Source organism: Serinus canaria, chromosome 2 (genome assembly GCF_022539315.1).
Source record: "Serinus canaria isolate serCan28SL12 chromosome 2, serCan2020, whole genome shotgun sequence".
Classification (NCBI taxonomy): domain Eukaryota; kingdom Metazoa; phylum Chordata; class Aves; order Passeriformes; family Fringillidae; genus Serinus; species Serinus canaria.
The window spans coordinates 130,921,191-130,941,046 of NC_066315.1; the positions used below are offsets into that span (position 1 = coordinate 130,921,191).

The following is a 19,856-nucleotide window of genomic DNA, read 5'->3' on the forward strand; positions in this document are numbered from 1 at the left end:
CCATTTCCTTGCTCTCCTTTAGGTCAATCATCCCCTATCCTCACCTACCATCCCAGTTTTTGCTGCTGGTTTGTCCCCTCTCTGCTTTCTTTGCCATTTCCCATCTCCTGCCAGCCAGCCTCAGGCTCCCCAAACCTCAGGGCTGCATGACCTGACACCATTTCACACACCCAGCAACAGGCAGCCCTGGCCTGAGGATGGCCTGAGCATGCTTTGGTCATCAGTGACTGGTTCGTGCCACCTGCCCTGGGTTTCAGCCTGCCACTGAGGCTGCAGAGCTGCAATATCCCCTGCTTCTGCTCAACAAGAACCTGACTGGCTTTGGAGAAGCTTCAGCCAGACAGCTGAGTAGGATTTTAAAAAGTCTTAAAAAAAAAAATTAGCAAGAAAATACTTTTTAAAAATTACCTGTATTTTTAAAAGAAAGTGTATCTGCTTATCCATAAAACCCAGGAGCCTGGCTCATGCTCTAAAGCCATTTAGACTTCGGGAGCAGGACTGCTCTCATGCACATTGACTTTCTAGAAGTCAAGTCTCTTCTAAACTAGTTGTCAGAATCCATACAGGAGTGAAGTCCTTTGAGAAGACATCTTCCTCCATCCTGAGCCCTGCCTTGGGTATGAAGCTGTGCCTTTCAGGGATGTGTCTTCTCCCGTTGACCAAAGGAAGACCTCAGTCCAGGCACTTTACTTTTCAGCCACTGAAGAAGAAAGATTTTAAATGGTAGGCTGGAAACTAGTGCACATGATTATTACATATTTTTTTGTTTCCTAGTAGTTTCCTAGTAGTCTTGAACACTTGTCCTCCCTTGTGCTCTTGGGTTTCAACACCAGGCTTGCCTGCTTGTGGAAACCAATCCATCCACAAGGCTCAACAGCTGCAGACACTCCCTTGAGCTGGCCTTGGGCACGTGTCCCAGCAATGACCATGTGTGGTGGCAAGCTGGCAAAGACATGCAGCTGCACAGGGGTCTGCTCAACTGCTCTGCTGAAGGGGTGCCCAGGTGCAAGGTTGTCATGCTGCCTTTGGGCGGGTGAAGCATCCAAAGATGCTTCTTTTAGTATGTTTTTTTTGTAATAATTGTATCTCAGTAGAAATTACGTGCTCAAAACTGAGAAAATAGAAGGTGCTTACCCTGATTAGCAGGTTTTCATTGGTTACTGTGTCTTAATTTTATGATTGGAAATGAAAAGCTGACTCATCCTCCCTGGCTACCTTCAGCACTGATGCAGGAGTTTTCTGGCTTTGCTCTGGAGGCATGAAAAATATCAGGTACAATATGAATAAAAAAATTACACAGAGAAACAGCCTGGCAACAAATAGAGAAGCATTGCTTTGGCAAAAGCTAGACAAGAACATTACAAAATAATTCAAACTATAACAATCACTATTGAATGTCTGGAAAGATGGTAGAAGTGCAGTGTTATTACACTGTGCAAAATTTGAGGTAATTTGTTCCTGGAATTTGCTTGTTTCTTGTAGTATTAATGTCTGTATAGAATTCCTCTTGCAAAAAAAAAAAACCCAAACCAAAACAAAAAAACCCCACAGAAATAACAACAACAACAAAAACCCAGAAAACCCCAACCTGCAAACAAAGGTAATCAGTAAATCCAACTCCAAATAACATCAAAACCCCTGAGACAGATGAAGTCAGGAAGGATGGCTCTGGCTGCTCATGGGCAGCAGGAGCCCTGTGCCACCAGCTGGAAGCACCCCCCAATGCATCCTGCCCTCGCTGCAGCCACAAGGTGAGGGGCTGCTCACGTAGGATGGCAGCTCTCATCTCCATTTGCAAGCAGCTGAATTAAAAGGAGGACAGCAATGCCCTTCTGGCCAGGACAAAGCTGGGTGAGAAAAGGAGGCTCTGGATGTCCAGCCCGAACTTGGCAGGGTGCAGAGCGGGCACACGGAGCATGCAGGCCCTGGGACTCACAGGCTGGTGGATGCTGGCTGCACACAGATGTGCTGCTGGCAGCTAAGAGGAGTAGATTCTGCAGATCACGGGTAATTCTCCCAGGCATGTGAGTGCTGGATGGAACAATTACAGCTGGGGACAGTTTTATCCTCTTTGCCCAGAGCAGAAAATGGAAGTGCTGCAGAAGAGACAGTATTATATCCCCAATCTCCTTATTTAATAGTGGAACAAAATGTACTTTTATTCCTGTGCAGTTTGCAGCAACAAACTGAGGCTTTCTTCCTCTTACCCCAGGGTGCTTTCATTTGTTCTGCCAGCCCATTCCCTGTCAGTCAAAGGATATACATTATTAATGTATGGACTAAATGCTGTTCTCACTCATCCCTTTGCTCTCAAAAGCAGCACTTACATGAAGAGGACAAGCAGGATTTGGCCCCAAGATTTTAATCGTGTCACTCCAATGAATTGGTTTAACACAGACTTAAATGGAAAGATTTTTGCTCTGATTTTTCTTGGGTGTTTTAATCACTGAAGGGGTTATTGTTTGGCTAATTTAAATCACCATGGAAGGGAATACCCAGGTAGCTGTTTGAAGAATTACTCCTGCAGATCTGTCTGAAACGGCAAGGGATTAAGACTCAAAATATAGCTTGTTAAATTGTGATTATAAACACTCGGGATTTTTTAAAGGGAAAATGTACTTGCAGGAAGAGATGGCACCTACAAAGGCAATTACAAATTTTGAGCTAATCCTACAGCTGAAGTTGAATCAGCATCCAAAGCATGCCAATTTTGTCAATTGATAGGCCCATATCAAGACATACATTAATTATATTTATGCAGATCCACAGTCAAGCTGAGCAAATCCAGCACTTGACTGCTTGTGCCCAGAAAGTAATGATGCTTTGGAAAAGACAGGATACAGCAGAGCACATGCAAACTGCACTCTGGATAACAGAGAGGACTAAGGCATATTAATGATCATGACAGCATGCTAAAGGGAAAAGTAATGGCTGCAAAACAAAGACCAGCTCTTGCCCCAGTGTCCAAAATGCAAGGGCTGGACTCAGCAAGTCCTGCTCCTAAGATTTTTTCAGCACTTGAGCTGCATAGGTGGAATCCCTCACGTGGATTTTATAGTGCCCACTCTCACTTGTGCACTGTGCTGAGGAGGAAGGTAGGTGGGCTGGGGATTAATTTCCTCTCCCACAAGGCAGGTGCCTCCAGATAGGACACTAAATGAGAAATAAGCAAGATGATGAAGAACAAGAAAGAGGAAGAAGTAAGCATGTTGGGCAGGAGATGCTGGAAATTCAGCAAAGCCCATCTGCAAGGTGTTGTCAGTTCAGGGTTCACTGAGGGTAAAACCAGAGTGGCAAGCCCTGACCTGGAACTAATTACGTTAAACACAGTGTGAAACACACCCAAGGTTTTTAAGGAGCTGTATGGTTGCTCACTTCAGAACAAGGGCTGCTTAGGTTCACAGTGGTTTTAAAGGTAGGGAAAGCAGGGTTTGGGCTGCTCCTAAACCCTCCTCTCTGGGTTAACCCTTTACCAGCTGCATATGGCAGTAAACAACCTACCTGTCGACTGCTATACTGACAACTGCACAGCAAGCAGTGAACAGAGGGCATCGTGTGGGGGTGGCTGTGGATGTGCAACCCTGCTCTCTGCTCTCCCCATCTGGACCCAAGCTTGCCTTTGTGTCTCTGACTTGACAGTTCTCTTGTCACTAAATAAGGTCACATGTGTGATAAAGGGTTAAAAAGGAGAGGGTGGCATGGCAGAGGGAAATGTGGTCTTAAAAAAGATAGATGAATTTGAATGCTAAGGGCCAAATCAGAATTTAAAAATATATAGTCTGGAAAGCAAAGATCTTGTGGAGTAAACAACTCAGTGGAAATAGAGCAAGAGAGCCCCTCTGTTGCTCACAGACAGTGAGGAACACAGAGAGGAGAAAGAGTTGTTTCAGCATCTATCAGCTGCAACAACTTCTGTACCTGTTCTGCAGGGGAAAGACTTGTCAGTGTGACCTGAGAAGCAGGACAGTGTGGCTGTGACCACTGTGCATTTGGGAAGTTCAGCCATGGAGATGGAGACAACTGTGGTGGGTGCTATTTGAGACCCCACTGCAAAGACAGCTGGAAAGTGCTGGGAAATAGAGAGACAGGGAGGATAATAGGAACAGCCTGACAGCTGCTCCAGCTTCTGGGATGCTTCCTGGCAAAGCAGGGTTTTGAAGGAAGGAAGTGAGATTGAGAGTGAGGAGAGGAGAATGCAGGAAACAACAGGTGAGGAGGACAATGATCTTTTGGACAGCTCTTTGCACCAACACTCTCCAAGAGTGTGGAAATGAGCAGGGCCAGGCAGTGTATGTGAAGGCTGGATGTTAGAGGGAGGGGTGCTGCACAGAGGACATGTCAAGGACCTGGAAAAAAGCATTGACTAAGGAAGGCAGAAGAACTGGCAAGATGTCTAACTCATACAGAGAGATCTAGATGAAGACCCAAACCAAACCAAGGGCTCATGGGCAATCCTAAGGGACATGATAGTTGTAGCAATGCAAAAAAAGATTAAGGGGTAGAAGCATTGTGGGCAAGAGGTTAAGAGTTTTCTTTCAGGGGTATGGAGCTACAGCTTTTGGTTAGACATTCATTTGGAAATGTCAAAGAGAGTGGCTGTGATTCATTCCACAGTAAAGACAAAGACTGAGGAGTTGTTGGGAGTATAAATGGTAGCTCACTCATTTTTTGGAGAGGAAAGACTTAATACAGCTCTCCTAGAAAGCTGGCTAGAAATGGGGATAAAGAAAAGACTGCTGTAAGAACAGAGAAACTAGAAAATGGTAGTGGTCAGAAGACAAAAAGGTTTATAAAGAATGTTGGTTTTGATAGGTCTTGCTAAATTAAAAGAAGGACCGTTTCTACACAATATGAATCCACAGACTGGGATCCACCTTTTAAAACAAGAGATGCCTTCCTCAAAAAATAAACAATGTGTCTGGCACTTTGAAGTCTTTAACTAAGAAACTGACCCAAGGGTGACCATTGGGATTATTTGTTTAATGTCTCTGCATATCAATTTACCTGAAGAGTGGCTTGAGACAGTCAGGTCTCAATAAGAATCTTGATTTTAAGTTAAATTCTGCACCACCTGTTTCATTATAATCTGCTTCCATTAACTCTCTAAGGGGATAGTAACAGCTTTACTTGTTTTAAGAAACTGGACAACTAACCTTTAGGAGGAATAACATTTCAACACTTTCTCTCATAATCAGTTTTAGCAACAATGGCAACGAGCTCTTAGTAGAACTTATATCTGCCCAAGAGCCAGGACCTCTTGCAAAGAAAACTCTGGAACACAGCACTTTTTGGCTGTCAAGTTCATAGGTGACAATACTGGTTATTTGGTGGAACTTTTCAATATTCCCATTTTTCTCTTCTAGTCTTCTCTTGAATGGAGACTGCTTTCACTGGGGTTTCCTGTTCATTTTCTCCAACAGAGCTTCCTGGAAATGGAAGGACTTCTGTTCTCTCCCTGCCAGCTCTACAGCACGTTATCTGTGGGAGTCAAATTCTGGTCAAAAGCAGCTCATAAACTTCACTGCTGACAATGAAGTCAGCATCAGTTTTGTTAAAGTTCCCATACAGTTTTTCTCTTCCTGAGACACCAATTATATACAAGCCTATTCAATTGTACTTGAAGAGATGAGTATCTGGGTAAGGAGGAGTGCAACACAAGGAGGTCTGGTATAGACATACCCACAACAAGGAGGGATGAAGGAGAAAAAATCCCCAAACACTCAAGCACTTAGCCCAGTCATTACCACATTAGTTAGAGGGATGGTGTGTCAGTACTTGCAAAATATCTGTCATGGGTGCCATATAAAGCACATTTTCATCAATACATTGTTAGTTTATTGCCTTTAAATGGACCCTAACCATCATTAGCAATCAATCAATCCTGAGCCAGACTCAAGTGCTCAAGAGCAAACCTTTCATGTAAGCAAATGCAGAGTGAACTTTCTTACAATCTAATTGGGATCCTGCCACTCCTCTCCTCTTATCCTCATGCAGGGCAGTGTGAAGGAAAGGTGCTTGTCTTTGCTGAGCTCCCCCAGAAATGCAGACTCTCTGCTGCTTCCCTGCTCCCAAACACAAGCTTCCCCACACAGGCACCTCAGTTTGTCAGACTTTTCCATGGGCTGACTGCTCACTTGCCTGAACTTGGGAAAGGGATTCCATACCAGGTGCTTGAGTGTGAATTCACCTCCCTGACTAAAAAAATGCAAGCACCAAAAAAAATTTGTCTTGTAGTTTGGGCATTTCTCAAGTGTTTCTCTATATTCAGCACCACAGGAAATTATTTTGCAGCCCTAATCCCCCACCATCTCTCATAATGACAGAAAGCCTTTCCTCTACCCAGCCATTTTCACAAATAGGAGCAACAGAATTGCCTTTAAGATACCTCCCTTCCTACAAATCTGGCTGTCCTTAGCCAAGGGTTTGAACAGTAAGGGCCTAGGGCCAGTTAGACACGACCAGTTACACTCTTTGTGTGGCTCCATGAGCCTCATGTCCGGACAGTGGCAGGTCAGGAGAGCAGCCTCTGCAAGCACCTCTGCAGATGCCAGGTTGCTTCTGGCCGTTTGTAGGGAGTGAAAGGTGAGGTCTGGCCACCACTGGCTAAAATAGCACAGTATCAGCACTGGACAATTTTACTGTTATATTATTGTGCTCCTACTCGTTCACCTACCACAAGGGGGGAAATGGGGCACAACATAGAGAGATGGGTCCTGAAAAAATGGCTGGAGTCACAGAGCAAGCAAGAGAGGTAGCATCATTTCAGCAGTGTCTAAGAGAGTGGTACGCAAATCTCTGTCCATAGGGCACTAACCTTTCTAAGGTCCACAGAGTCATACTGCCCACCTTTTACCAATCAAAAGGTTTATGATAAAAGGAGAAAATTTGAGGACTGATGGTGACTACAGCCCAAAAACATCTTTTGACTTTATCAATTAGAATTTGTAGTCTGTCTTGGTACAGCACTGTATATGTTTTCTAGACAGACTACTGCATCTTCCAGCCACACACAAATTGTCTTCTGATAGAGAGACATCAGTTACACTGATTTTAGTAACACGTGACATAGATTTTACAAAGGTGTTCAAGCCAGCAGCTCTCTGCACATGCAAGTATTTAGCACATAACAAAATTGAGTTCCTACTGACTTCAGTGATGTAGAATTCAATTATTGTTTGAGAAAAATACAAGCAGGCTTTGTCCATTTAGAAGTCAGTCCAGAAGCTGAGAAGTTGTCCTCCTTTGCTATTGGTGGTTATGGTGCAGACAGTGTCACATTCTTTCAGCTGCTAACAGCTCTTGTTTTCAGATGCATAACAGCAAATTCTTTGAATGATTTACTGCAGTAACAAAAAGCAGCTGTTTACTGTTTCTTAACCTTACTTAACATGGCCTTCAATAAACACTATTTCTTAGACCTCAATAAGAATATTCTCTTCTAGCACTAATCTGATAAGAGCAAACAGCAGCAGATGTCCCTTAGAAAATCTCTTAGGGTTAAGCAATTTTTTGTAAAGTCATAATGAACCTAAATTTATTTCTAAATAAAAATGCAGCAACAGAAAACCAGTCAGAAATAAAAAATTATTTTTCCCTCAGTTTGTGTGGAAATAAAAAGGAGCTCCATTGACATCCTGTTCAGTTCCCTTACTGCACACAGCCCATAGTGATATAAAATCTGAGTTGTGTCTCCAACAACAGAAAATACAACTTCATTAAGCATTACTGTAACAAAAGTGAGTAATGACCATAAAAATAATTCTGAATACCATGAGGACACAATCAAACATTTTAGACTTTTTGTGGGTTTTTTTAGGGAGACATCATTCTTTTATTATTCTTCTAGTTGGAAATACTTTGTTGTCCCTCTTCAAAGGATCCAACAAATGTTCACAGGAAATAAATAAAGCAACCATTTAATAGAAAAATACGCAGTAATTATCAACAGCTAAAGAAAATGTGTACCAAAAGAAAGTAAAAACTATCAGTAGGTAATGGCCACTGAAATTTGAAGGTATATCAGGAATAAGAAATTAAGAATTAAGGCCAATCCTGATGGTCTACAAGTATGCTGGACAATTAACATGGATTTGTTGTCCAGGCATACTTTAATTTTGCAAAGCACTGAAAAAGACAGAGGCAGCTTGGTTATTACTCTTCTCTTGGTAAACTAAGGATAAGGAGACAGATACGATGTTCTCTTGTGAGGGGTTGGATTACATTGGCATCCATTTGGAAAAGATAGGCAGCAATGATTAAAGTATAGGGACAGTCTTGAAAACCAGAGGAAGAAGTGGCCAGAATGTTATCTGAAAACTCACTCAAACATTTAGTCTAATTAGTGCTCTGCAGTTTTACATCCAGCATTAACTACTATTGGATATAAACTACTATTGGATATAACATAATATACTACTACTACTACTACTACTACTACTACTACTACTACTACTACTACTACTACTACTACTGCTATTTATATCCAATATTAACTACTATTAACTACATTCAGATTTATAAGGCCAGCCTAGTCCTTCTCATTGCTAGCCTGTAGGTAAGTAAATACTCGGCAGAACTCAAACTTTAATGAGAATGCTCTTGCATATTTGGGGCCTTGAAGAGATCAGGAAGGAGTATATAAAGCTTCTGATGGGCAAACCACACACAAAAAAAATATTTCAAAGAGTTCACCACAGTGGTTGCAAATATAAGAGCGGGGATCCTGAGAGGCAGACAAAAGACTGGGTTTTAGAAGACTCCAAAGTCAACACAGTAACACCTTCATTAGCAGAGCCCAAAAACACAGCTGAGATTCTAAAAGACAGATACAAAGATGACAAATATCTAAGGAAAGATAAAGTTAAGTACAGGTCCATTACTTGATGAAGAAGGAAAGAAAATGAAAGATAAGATTTACAAATAAGTAATCAACAGCAGTTTTGACTTCACTCAAAAGTTAACAAACCATGTTAAGAAGTTGAAAGAGTAAGCTAAAGTAGTCAAAGGGCTTTGACAGAATTCAAGTTGACAACAGCTAATAACTCTTATCCTAGGATGCTCCAGCAATCAGCCATGTCACTATGGACCATGAGTATTGCTCTCTGAGAACTCCCAGTGCACAGGAAATAGCTCAAGAGAGTAGTGGGACAAGCACAAGTAATTTAAAAATAAAGGGAGTCTTGTCAGTCAACCTAAACCTGGGAAAGGGCTAGGATAATTTTTATAGAATTCCCTTTGTAAATGCATATGGAGAAGTAACCAAGCAACAGCCAGACAATATGGATTTTTCAGGAACAAACTATGCCATACCTCACTACCTTTCATTTCTTTGTGAAAACTGGTCTGGTGGTCACAGGCACATGAGATCCACATCTCCCTGTTGTTGTAAATGCCTTTGACATAGTCAGTCTGCAAAGTCCTCACAGGTACGGGGCTCCAGTCCATACTGACCACAAAGAGAATCACAGCAGTACAAAGTGCTCTCAAGAAGCAAGTGCCAAAGGCTTACTGGAGTCTAGCAAGATACTCAAGTGAGGTCCTGCAAGGCTTTGCCTGCAATGTATCCCATCAGTGTGTTCATGAACAATACAGACTAAAGAGTAAAAGAGGACATCTGTAATATCCTCCACGATACCACACCTGGATGAACTTGGTAAACAGTTTGGTCTGAGATCCCTGAGAGGCAGGTATGTGGACCCTAAATAGAGGTAAAAGGTGGAAATTATTAGTGGCACCAAAATTAATCTGTGATGTTGCTGCAGAAAGCCTAATATAATCCAAATGTATGCAAGGGCCAGACCTTAGTTGTTCCAGCTACTCTGCACGAGCCTCAGCCAGCTCTTTGGGTCATATCTTTGACCATATGATTCAAGAGCACAAACCTTAGAGGATCCAGACACCAACAATTGCCAGACTTAGAAAACGTGACCTATGAAGAGTGATTCAATTAACTGGGTTTACTCTGAAGACTAGGAGAACACAGTAGCAATGTTCAAATAAAGGCACTATTCATCACATCTACTGCCAATAAGAACAGTAAGCAATTGACTTTGCTGGCAGGGATAAACTCTTGCTGTGACAACTGTCCACTTGTACAGTTCAGTAGTGATACATGCTGCTTACAAGGTCTGGAATCGTGGGATCCCTTTCACTGGAAGCATTTAAGGGTTAGAGGAACACTTGGTATTTGTCTGGGCAGATTTTATCTAATCTCAGAGTAGGGAGATAGACTGGATATATTCCTGAGATTTCCCTTAATCCATAGTCCTCTGAAAGAGCTCCAGCTTTCAGTTATGCTTTGCACACTGACTGTCACAGCTACAAAGAAGGAACACAAAAATATGTGCCATGCCATCAAAGTGCTGCATGGACCTTGGCTTTATATATTTAATGGCCAGTAGTTCTCAGAGGAAAGCTATGCCACTTTCCTAAAAAAGCTGAGACACAGCTTGAACAGTTAGATAACTATGTTGGGACAACTATAGATTCCTCCTTTCCCAGGAACCCCAGCATGAAATGCTACATAAGAGAATTATAAAACGTACATATAACCTAATATACTTTTTTTTAAAAGCTTCCAAGATAACTCAATTCCCTCAGTGAGCCTCTGCTGTGCCTTACCTATACCACAATAGACACTGTATTAATAGATTTCAAAATAATTTTAAAAACATACAGAAAAATACCTGACAGCACTTGACACCCTTGCACTGTCTGGACCAGAGCAAAATCACACTGAATACCAGCGCAAAGTGAGATCTGGAGCTGAACTGAAAGTCCACTCCAAAACCTGTAAGGTTCTAAACAGGCAAATCAAAGGCCCCTAAATTACACACAGCAGAAGGTGGCTGGGTAGACAGAAACACAAACTGACCTTTCCTTGCTTGTGGCTCTTATAGGACTAATCAAATTTACTTGTCAGACCCTGGAAGATCACGCTTCTATGAAAGCCCACTAATTCCCAACTTGTTTCTGTGAAAATGAGAAAGCCTATTAGTACCTGATGATATCAAGACATTCCACCTATTAGCTCTTCTTATCAAGATGGGAAAATAAATCAGTATAGTTTACAGAAATGCCACAAATTCTTTCATTGCTATGTGGTTTGCAAACAGCCGGTGGTCATTAGCTTTGCTTGAGCAGAAGTGTTTTCAGCAAATAACCATAGGGGATAGTGTCCAGGGATGTTTCAAGAGCACTGCAAAAACTGCTTCCTGAAGGCTACATGGCAACTGTCTTCAACTTCTATCTTGGATTTTTCACACAGCTTTTTGACAGTAAGAAACTAGAAGCCCGGAGATAGGTAAAGCAGAGGCACAGAAATAAGCCTGAGTAACAAAAATTGCCAAACTGTTCTTGGTTACTCAGTAGTCCCCATGATGATGGCCTCATCATAACTATAGCTGCTAACTTTTTACTCTCTAAGCTGAGACTTTTTTCAGAATATTTTAAGTCTAATTTAAAATTCAATTTCAGATGCTGCTTAAAGAGATTCCCAGAAGATGAAGGCTTCTGAAAATCCAAAACCCCTGTTAAAGTTTCTCCACAAGTATCCATGACAGCTGATGTCCATACTGACACAGTAAGAGCCCTTCACTTGAATGCTGACCCTGCACAGAAATTAATCTTTCTCAAGGGAATACAGGAAATGTTCCATGTCTATTTTTCTTTCTTGCACAATTAGACAGCTTCAAGTTACATGGCTGTCCACAGCCAGGAAATTAATTTTCTAGGTGCAGCAAAAGCAGGCAGGAAATATGACATTTTATGGTTTATATTTTTAATTCTCTTTAATCAGACACATTACAACGCACAACTGTGTCTTTAGCCAAGTACTAGGGTGTGCTTTCAGATCAGGTAGAGGTGATGGGGAACTAGTCCTTCCTCTGATCTGTTAGGTACAAGTATTGCAGGTACTCTGACTGAGGGCTATTGCCACATTCAGTACAGCCTTTATAACAATTCAGTCACAACTTTCACTTACTTCTGTAATTAAGATGACAGTTATTGGAGCTAGGGATCTTAGTGAACTGAGGATCATCTTTGCTTTCCAACATGTAAACCCCATCATTTCAGAGGGTATTTTCAACTTGAGCATCACAGAAGTTTTGAAAATACAATTCTAACTGAAGGTAACCATCCCACTAATGATGCAGCTTTCCAGCTCTTCAGTGCTCATTAACAGAGATTGTTTATGAAACAAGTTTTTTATTTAATGCTACACAATCTGAATTGAAGGAATAGAACATTTACTTCACCTCAGGCCCAAGCTTTAGGGATGCATCCCCAAACATTTTCCAGAGTAAAACCAGATTATCAAATACCAATCAGTGCAAGAAACATCTTTTCCATTTCTACTCAGCATATTTTTAGACAAACTACAGCATTAGAACATTGAAGTACCTCTCCCCCATAGAGCACATAGGTTGAAAGCAGATTTCTTGCCTTGTGGAGCCAGTTTGTCAGGATGTATGTATTGATAACATTAAAGAAAAATAAATGAATTGTTACATTCTGATGTCAGGTGTACAAGTGCAGTAGTGGATTATGCTGAGGAGAATAACATTATCTATAAAAGTTAAGTGGTATACAGGTTATCCCAGAGTGACTATAATACAGAGAAACTTTATGCCAAAGTAAGTATTTACAGAGATACTGTCACAGCAAAGAGGACAGGAAGCTAGTCTCACAGAAGTAGTTCAATAAAGAGAAAATGCGTGGACAAAGACAAAGGTTTTGACTTTATATAATAAAATACCAAGTGCATTCTTTTAAGTGAATGAGTCTTTGAGACTATGGTCCTAGATTTTAGGAAGCCATTTGAAGGTCAGATGTATAGTCCTGCTGCATAGCAAGGGTCACTTGGACTGCTGGAATTTTTACATCCATTGTAAACTCCACACATCACAGCAATTCTAGTACTGCTTCTAACTGCAGGGTCAAAACTAAAGCTCTTAAGCCCCCTCCAAAATGCCTAAAATGGGATTTTGTAAAGTAGACCTTCCAGCACAATTCGTATGTTTCTCCACTACTTTTGTGCTGTACATCAGGGATTAGAACACAGCCCAGAACTCTTTAGGGGTAATTATGTTTATCTGCTCAAATGGTCTTGGCCAGAGTTATTATCCAGCTTTTTCTTGTCATTGCAACTTTAATCATATCAGATTTCTTTAAGTAGCCATATTATTTTAGTTACTTTGGCTCTTCTCCAACAGCCTTATTTTAAGCTGCTGTGAAGGAAGGTTATTAATGGCTGGCTATTTTACATATTCCTTCAAGAGAGAAAAAACCAGGCACATTTGAGGGGGAACACGTGTGGTTGACTGCTCAAAATATCATTAAAAATATTTTAAAATCCAGTTTTCAACTAAGAGCAGAGTTGTTTTAACCTAGTATTTGACAAGCATTTTTCAAGCCAGCATTTCAATCCTGCCACCTCTCAAGCTTCCTCAGGCATCTACCTAAATGGAAAGGATAACAAGCAGAACCAGAGCTCCTCCAGTGCATGACTTCAAGGAACATTATTCCTCACAGAAAAGGAATCCCACTCGAAATGGCTTGCAGTACTTCAGACTCCAGTACACAGGACAAAAACGTAGAAGGAAGTCTCATGATTCTCATGCAGCTGCTCAGGGGTGTGTTGCACCTTGAGCCATCAGCTTGACCACTAGTGGCTGGGCTCAAACAGGCAGCACACTGGACAGTAAATCTGAGCAGCTTCCCTCTTCACTTTAAGATTAATTTACTGTAATGTACATTACTTGCAGTGGAATGATACTGCTCATGTTTTGGCAGGATGGGGAAAATTCCACTTTTGTATTTATTCTTTTATAAGGCAGATAATGCAGAAAGGTGAAACAGAATTTCTACAAGGAGTTAATCTGTGATATTGTAAAATCAAAGTACTACTTTATTAAGTGAGTTATTTTACACAATATGAACATCAATATAATTACAATTGTAAAAAATTTTTTATAACAAGTATGGACTGATTTTTTAGGATTTCCAAATAGGGCACAACTGTACATTTACACAGAATTGTCTTTGCATGAAGCCCAAGAGGGAACAGCATAAAAATATGAATGTTTCTGTAGCCCCTTCATTTTTGCTGATCAACAGTTTTAGAAAAGCAGCTGCAGGTTTGTTATGTAAGGTCTGACAGTAGAAGAGTCAATAGGTGTCATGACTTCACCTATAAAAAACAAGAACAACTCGGTTAAGCTGAACCATTACACAATGCTGCTTATCTCTGATGAATGAAATACCATACTACTGCTTTTTACCTTATTTCAGCCTTTTATTATAACCACTTTCAGTTACAGCCTAACAACTGCCTACTGGAAAATCTCTTCTACAGTCAACACAGAAATTCAGATTTTTCTGCATTCACTTGCATAGCTTCAGGAACAAAAAGGCTCAATTGTTGGAAATATCCTAAACGACTGTTTACATTACATGTTTTATAGTAACAGACAGATTGTACTTATGCATTTTGTTCACAGCAAAACTAACATTTCAAAGCAAGAACTAAATAATGAACTATTCCTACAACACTAAGAATGACCATTTGAAATAACACTAATCCCTTTTAGAACAACCTCTGGGCACAGTGAAACGCCACAGCCATTTCACCCATGTAAGAACTAGCTTGCTTCTTCTATTTTTAACAGTTCAGGGGTATAACTATAACCTACAGTAGTTTTCATATTAAAAGAACTGAAGCAAGTTTAAAGTCACAGTTGTTGGTGGTAAAAAAAACCAAATTGTAATACACCTTTCTCAGACAATCAATTATAAATTAAGGTAATGACCTGTAGACAACTTTATGCCTGAACATCAGCCAGTTCTGGAGGAAGTGGAGTCTTAGGATGCTTGCTTTCAAAGTGCTGTTTGAAGGTCTTGGGATCCGGCATTTGAGTCTGATTAAAGAGAGACATCAAACTTTATGCACAGTACAAGAGTTAAATTATCCTACAAAACCTAATCCCCACTATATTGTTTTTTCTTTCCCCAGAAGCCAAGTCCCTCCTTGATGACACTGCTATAATGACAGAAGCACCACCAATTTAGCTGCAGGGTAAGAAGGAGTACTTAACTGCCTATTTTCAGAGGTGCTTTTAAGCACACTTGCTTTGACATGGTCATCAATGGTGTTATTCTGGCTAGGTACCTTCCTGCACATCTTGCACTTCATAGGCTGGGAGGTGGAAGACCTCCCTCCTCACCATTTTCTTTTTCAACACCATAAAGATAAACATTTTTCCTTTACAGAATCAAATCTCTATGAAAGCCATTTCTTTAGTTTACCAATAGGCCAAGAAGTTATATGGCATGAACTGAGTCTCTACTTGGCACAAGCTATCTCAGACCTTTGCTATGACACAGTTGCAGACATCAACTGCTCAAAGTGATTGATACTACAGCCTGATTTCACAAGAGGAGCTAGTTACAAGTACTTAAGAAAGCAACCCTCAATTTGGAATCCTATTTAAGACTTTTGAAATGGCAGATCTATTCTGAGACTGACTATTGAAGTGAAAATGGCAAGTTCATCCTTCAGCTCCAAAAGAAGCATTTAGGAAAACCAGCCAGAAAGAAAAGAATAATCTGATTAGTACTCAAATTTCTTTTTTTCTCATCAAGTAAGTTGTTCTAGCAAAAGTTACTGTGTATCAAGCTTACATTAAAGCTTTTGGCACCACCGCTTCTCCTTTCTACAGCAACATCCACAACCACTGATTCCAAGACAGACCAATTCCATCACAAAGAAAATATGTTTCCACATGGAGACTAAACAAGAATTGACTGCACACTTTTTACAGGTTCTATCTCATACTAAGAGCATATGCAGACCACTGTAGTACAAAAGGCAAAATAACCCCCAAACCAGAGCTGAACACAACCTCTCAGATTTTCTATCTCAATTACCAGTAGGGCTGAGTAACCTGTAAGCAAGTCACATACAGCAGCAAGCTAGACAACCACTAAAGTATTTTAGTTTCCACTATAAAATCTTCTAGATATCCTGTTCTAGTCAGGAAGATAGACCTCTCCCTACAAGACTATTTTGACTTCAGTTCCTCTTACCCTACAGACAGTGCAGGTATATATCAAGGCAGCCTTGGCTGCAGCCTTCTGATCATGTCCTTGTTTCTTTTTTTGCTCAGCTTGCTTTTTGGCATTTTTCTGCTGCGACTGAATCTTCTGCTGTCCACGAGCCATATCTACAAACAAAAAGAAGACATTTAGTCTACAAACATGAGAAACTACTGCTGCTATCTGGCCGAGGAGCTGTAACCATGAGCACAATGCAGTCATATGCTCTGTCCACAAGGCCTACAACTCCCATAACTCAAACACAACAGACATCTGTTCGAGCTCTTTGCTATGTAAAGCCTGTGGGTTCTTAAAATAAACACCAGAATTATTTAGGCCATTCTAAGGTGTCTTCCTCTACTAAGATTCAAGCTCTACTTTTGAAAAGTGTTTCCAATAGTCAGAATAATGAAAAGTTTCCTTTACAGTTAACACAAAATACTTCTTTTGTCCAAAAGGTACTGAAAAATTCAGGGATTTTGTTGTGTTTTTTTTTTTTTAATTAAAGATTACGACTCAACCTTTACCTCTGGAAATTGAAACAAGTTTCAAGAAAGGCAAATCGAAGTATTACCCAAGATGTGTTATTGTCTTCTGTTTTAGGTGCTTGTGAGCTGCTTTGAAGTTGGGAACTCCAAGAACAACAAAGGAAGTAAATGCTACTGCCATATGCATTTATGAGGTCCACCAGAAGACAAAATGAGACAAAAGTGTTACAATTCATGGAGCATCAAGACATCACATTCCACAGCAGCACACTCCACCTGCACTCCACCTGCACGCAGCCATGAGGACACCCAATTGAGTCTTTACCCCACCCCCAAAGCAGACACCAGACAGGATTTGGGCACACCAACAGAACAGGATTCAGCATGTGGTTATATAACCCAGCAGCCCAATTTCTGCTGTTGTGTCTCTCCCAGCCCTTCACAGCCCACTCACAGTTCAGTTGTGCAGCTCTCTCAGAAGCACAACCCTGCCCAAGCACAGGACAGCTAGCCAAGTCCATTGTTCTCAGCACAACTAGTAAAGTCTCATGTTCCCAGGAGGGCAGCTGCTTGGCCACTGCCCCCCTGGGTAACCTGGGCACTTGCCCCAAGTTTGGTACCTGTGGGACAGACACAGTCATGGGTACACTATGCCTGACAGGCAATCCCTCCCATCAGGACAGGTGGCCACCCAGTGTGACAGAAAATCCTATCCAAACAGTCACTGACCTCGAGTAAATACGTATGAAAAGCCCTTAAAAACCATTACAAAAATTAAAATTCTATAAAACATCAACAACATGCGAAAATTCACTAGTATTGTGGGAATTTTTGGACATCTGCTAACATGTGAGCAAAACAAAGGCCCTGAGACCCAGAACAGCACTTGTAGATTGAGACACCTCTGAGGCCACAGTCCAGCTGTTTCATGGCATCAAATACCACCATGTAACACTCTGCAGAAGTAGACTACATCTTCAGTGTTCCCTCCTCTTCCCCCACCAGATTCTTTAAAAGAGAATTCAGAAGTCTATACAGCTAATAAAATTGAACACAACACAAAATCCATTAACAAGCAGATATAAATACGTGTGGCATCCAACAGTTTCCATACGATGCAACGCTCAATATCAGTAAGACTAAAAGTGCCAGTCTATGTTTCACTGGATGCTACATCTACTTCAGAACACCCCAGCCAGGGCCTCATGCTGTTATATACAGCATGGCTCAATCAGAACACTAGATTCCCACTTAAAAATTTTAAAAAAAGAAGATATAATGCCAATAGTTTTGCATACACAAGTAGGTTTTATTTCACTTCTATTTTATTAGCAAATCGTCAGGAGTCAGACGGTTCCTGACAGAAAATATTCAGATGTAACAAAAAAGAATTCTTTTCACAAAGTGTTTGCATATTACTTTGTATTTTAGTGCTTTGATAAGTACTACATTACAACAGCCAACCACACTGAGCTTTTATGTACTCGGCAACTGCTGGTTTTAGTTAAGTCACAGACAAGAAAACACAACCACAAACATTTGCTCAAAAATATCAACCACCACACAATGTCAAAGACCAAAAATCCAAAAGTTTAAATACTGCAAGTTACATTAATACAGCTGAAACAGAGTGTTTCTGAAACAGAGAAAAGTAAGGTTTATTCTTTTGTCACTAAGAAAGTGACAAAAAGAATAATCCCAAAGCTGGTTTAAAAGAATGATGAGTTCATCTACAAAGCCAAATCACTAATTTCAATTGCACAACGCAGGTAAGTGTTGTTTTCCCTATCAGGCACACCCTCACAGAGTCCAGCAGACCAGCCTGCTGTCTCCAAATAAAGAACGCGCGAGCACGTAGGAATCAGAACACACGGAAAAAATCTGCTGCCAAATCATAACAGCAGCAGCAGCAGCACGGGCACTGTCGGGAAGCGAGGCTGAAACCCGCAACACAGCCGTACCTCACACAGGGTCATTTCCTTGTAAGTCACCAGAATCCGAGCGGAGTTTCAAGTCCTAAAACTGGACACGGACAGCTGCTTCCGCTGTCACTTCCAGAGGCACACAGCAGCTCGAGGCACCGCGGCCTCCCCGGCCGGGAGCGAGGGGCTCGGGCGGCCGCTCCACGAGGGACGTCCCGGCCCGGGCCCGGCCTGCGGCGCGCAGGGACCGGGGGCGGCCGCGGCCCTCGGGCGGGCCCGGCGGGGCAGGGGCGGCCGCAGCCCCACCACGTGCCCCGCGGGAGGGAAGCGAGCACGGAAAGACAGACGGACCGAGGCCGCGGCCGGGGAGCGGCGGCCCGCAAGCGGAGCGCGCTCCGCTGCCGGGCCGGGCCGCCTCCCTTCCCGCAGGCCAGGACTGCTCCCCTTCCTCCGCCCCGCCCCGCCGCGCCCCGCTCCCCTGTGCTCCGCTTCCCCGGCGCTGCTCACCCGTGCGGGATCCGGGCTGGGCGGCCCTGCCGAGCGCTGTGTAGGCTCCGCGCGGCCCCGCCGCCGCCGCTCGGGAGGAGAACGAGGAGGAGGAGGAGGGACCGGGACCGGCAGTGCGCGCGCGCCAGACCCGCCCCCGCGCCCGCGCGCCCCGGGCGGCGCTGGCCAATGGCGGCGCGCGGCCGTTACATAACGCCGGCGTGCGGAGGCAGCGGGACGCCGGGGTGCGGAGCTGGGAGGTCGCGGCGCTACGGGGCTACGGGTTCGCGTCCCGGCCGCGGAGAACCCTGCGGGGTTCCACCGCCAACAGCCGCACTGGGTGGCTGAGGCCGCCAAGCCCGGCTTCGAAACCCTCGGGACCCCCCAAGTCTACTGCGGGCAGGGGCGCGGCGGAATCCCACGCTGGGCGGGGTCCGGTCCTGGGGCACACCGGGATCAGCCAGGACAGGCAGCCTTGCCCCGCCCGGCTCCCGGGAGCGCAGCCCGGGTGGAGCCCCGGCTGGCGGTGCCGCAGTCCCGCCGGATGCGGCGGCGCTGCCCTCGGGCTGTCGGCGCTTCCCGGCGGGCCCGCTCCCAGGCACATTCCTCTGTGCTTAGCGTACGGGCGCGGCTCAAAACAGCGCTGCTCCTGCTCGCCGGGGCCTCGACAAATGGCTCGGAGAGGCTCTCCGGAGGCAGTGGCGAGAAGCGGATTCTGTTCTGGCTGCAGTTCACACAGCAGGCCTGTGTGTAGGCCGGAAGGGATAAGTAAAGTAGAAGGAAACAGCCTGCGATGAGAAGAATTTTATTCAAGTTTAAAGTGCAGTAGATCTGGTTTGGACACGTTTTGCAGGGATCGTAGAGG

At 43.0% G+C, this 19,856-nt stretch overlaps 1 protein-coding gene and 1 long non-coding RNA gene across 3 annotated transcripts in view; one reads left to right on the forward strand and one right to left on the reverse strand.

Annotated features, from left to right (window-relative positions):
- Positions 1-16,080, forward strand: part of LOC108961827 (uncharacterized) — a 47,004-nt gene extending 30,924 nt beyond the window's left edge. Inside the window, exon 3 of the long non-coding RNA XR_001990200.3 lies at positions 15,014-16,080. This is a non-coding gene — a long non-coding RNA (uncharacterized LOC108961827). The remainder of the gene's footprint in view (positions 1-15,013) is intronic.
- ZNF706 (zinc finger protein 706) lies at positions 13,887-19,161 on the reverse strand. Of its 2 annotated transcripts, none has more exons than XM_030229588.2 (4): positions 19,013-19,161; positions 16,087-16,223; positions 14,811-14,918; positions 13,887-14,191 (listed from the first exon to the last, which is right to left on the reverse strand). In XM_030229588.2, the coding sequence occupies exons 2-3, from the start codon at positions 16,219-16,221 to the stop codon at positions 14,823-14,825; spliced, it is 231 nt and encodes a 76-aa protein (XP_030085448.1). In that variant the 5' UTR covers positions 16,222-16,223; positions 19,013-19,161; the 3' UTR covers positions 13,887-14,191; positions 14,811-14,822. The 2 variants fall into 2 exon arrangements, with proteins under 2 accessions (XP_030085448.1, XP_009085530.1); XM_009087282.4 differs by lacking the exon at positions 19,013-19,161 and adding an exon at positions 18,545-18,919.
- Positions 19,162-19,856: the final 695 nt, after the last annotated feature.

Excerpts from the sequence above, each read along its gene's own strand:
- ZNF706 (XM_030229588.2), bottom strand. The coding sequence starts at position 16,221 with ATGGCTCGTGGACAGCAGAAGATTCAGTCGCAGCAGAAAAATGCCAAA. Across the intron at positions 14,919-16,086 it reads ATACCTGCACTGTCTGTAGG|ACTCAAATGCCGGATCCCAA; the intron begins GTAAGAGGAACT and ends CTCTTTAATCAG.